The sequence below is a fragment of the Sinocyclocheilus rhinocerous genome, unplaced genomic scaffold (assembly GCF_001515625.1).
Source record: "Sinocyclocheilus rhinocerous isolate Xijiao unplaced genomic scaffold, SAMN03320098_v1.1 scaffold641, whole genome shotgun sequence".
NCBI lineage: Eukaryota > Metazoa > Chordata > Actinopteri > Cypriniformes > Cyprinidae > Sinocyclocheilus > Sinocyclocheilus rhinocerous.
Window position 1 is genome coordinate 320,667 of NW_015624257.1, and position 2,231 is coordinate 322,897.

Below are 2,231 nucleotides of genomic sequence, written 5' to 3' on the forward strand. Positions count from 1 at the left end.
TGGATTCGTCTGAAAGAATAAAGTCATATACACCTAGGATGCTTCGAGGGTAAGTAAAACACAAGCTAATTTTCATTTTTTGGGTGAACTAACCCTTTAAGGGGCCAATCATAACGCACTGCAGGGCTGTACAGTGCGACATATATGTACGCATATTGCACGTGCTACGAAATAACTGGTCTGTGCGATGAATAAATTTACCACACAAAACTACACTATTTCCCACCTGCTTTAAAGCAATACCGGTAAAACATTTAATTCACGTGCTGTTCTGCATGCGCTGTTTCTGAGCGTGTACTCATGATATATATATATATGTATATGTATAGTATTTCAGTCTGGCGAGTAAACAAAAAAATTTACTAGCCAATGGCGATTCAATTGCCAAGGTGTCCGTAGAGGGTTGCAGATGCATGTCAGTTTATTGGTAAAATAAAGTGACAGCAGCCTCTAAAATGACTCCTATCATCAGTCATATCGCCCACCCCTAACTGGAACATTAGAATAGCGTGTGGTATTTAACTAAACGTGTAAACTGATCTTAAGTGGGCAATACTGACCTTTCTTTGATTTGCTCTTAGAAGAGGATGATTTCTTCTTTAAGGTCTGAGTCTGTGCGTGTTCTCTCCATCGTCGCAGCTGGAAGTTGATAAATTTCCACATCATAAAAGCCTGAGTGGTGCATATTGCAGCCAGGACAGTCACCCTGAGAGAAACAGAGTGCCATTACAAACAACTCCAACAATAATACAGCAAAAGGTTGTCATTGCTTTTCCATCATCTGGTGTTTAAATGAATCACGTCCATCCAAAAGGCTCTCACTTTCAGTAGAAAAGCTTTTACAATGTGATTGCATATTATGCATATTATGAGTTGAGACTTTTTTGACTGGAAATTTTGGGCAACTAGAGCAAATTTTTATATTTGATGCAAAGGTTTGTTTGTTTGTTTTGGCTACATAACTCTGTTACCATCTCTCACATCATCTCACACTTTTATACTAAAAACCAAACACTTCAAAACTAAACTGCATATCAGATTTGGACAGCATTGCACAAACCACAAAACCAGCATGGTGCAAACCATTTGAATTTAACAGAGAATTTTACTACTTCAAAGCTCTACAGAAATTCAAACATGTCACATGACAAGGCACTTGGTTTATAATAAGGTGCTAAAAATTGCTTCTTGAAAAATGAAATCAAAACGGCAACTGCTGGAGAGCAACTCAAAATGCTTTCAGACATTTGCATGATTTATCTCAATTATTTCTTCCTTTTTTTTTTGCAATGACAAGATGAATATCCCCCTGCTTACCGTACAAAGAGGACATTAAAGCTTCCCTCTGCAAGGTTCAGACCCTGTTTCTCTGCTCCGGCCAGTCCAAAGCCCACAGTGAGAACAGACAGGGAAAGAGTCAACAACCGGCCCAGCACAAACAGAACAGCCCACACTGTAAACCTGTTAACATACACAAAATGCTTCATAACAGTCAAACATCCTTTCCTGAGTTCCAAAAGCAGAAATGTGCTAATATTCAATTTCCCTGTGCACAGTAAAAATCATTAGAGGCGGACATCGGATGCCCATTTTCCACAAGTTGGTATGATTCTTTAGGGCAGTGGTCACCAACGTGGTGCCCGTGGGCACCATGGTAGCCCGCATGGAGTCTGAGTAGCCCGCCAAGCATGTTCTATAAATAGCCTAAATTAGTGTCTGGCGATAAATAATGTCATATCGAGATTATGATAAAATTTATGTTAATAATGATGATCATTTTTACTCAATATGGATTAATCACAACAGAAATAAATGTTACAGCAACCAGTCAGTGCATGTTGCTAATAAGTCTGCATGTTCTGTGTGTCAGTGTGAATGCGTGGAGTAGTTTCATCTGATACACAAACTCAAACACAAGTGACTCTGTGATTTCAGCGTCTGCATCACAATATATGAGGACATGAACACATGCACTTCATCTTCAGAGCTGCTCTGAGAGTCACTTCACCAGCTTTATGCAGTTTAATTTGAGAAAAAACACAGTCAAATACACGCTGAAACTAAAACTGAAAGACCTTCACGACAAACCGTCAATTAAAAGTTCGGTTTAACTTGAAATTATATGATTGAATATGTTACTACTGTATACTACAATGCATTTCTCAAAGTAATAATAATAATATTATTTTTAAAGGAGTCATATGATGCGATTTAAATTTTTCCTTTCTCTT

At 38.1% G+C, this 2,231-nt stretch overlaps 1 protein-coding gene across 1 annotated transcript in view; it reads right to left on the reverse strand.

Moving 5' to 3' along the window:
* LOC107740115 (translocating chain-associated membrane protein 1-like 1) overlaps positions 1-1,487 on the reverse strand; it is a 7,286-nt gene extending 5,799 nt beyond the window's left edge. The window contains exons 1-2 of the mRNA XM_016552431.1: positions 1,318-1,487; positions 561-706 (exon numbers count right to left, since the gene is read on the reverse strand). Coding sequence (XP_016407917.1) covers positions 561-706; positions 1,318-1,487 — 316 coding nt within the window. The remainder of the gene's footprint in view (positions 1-560; positions 707-1,317) is intronic.
* Positions 1,488-2,231: the final 744 nt, after the last annotated feature.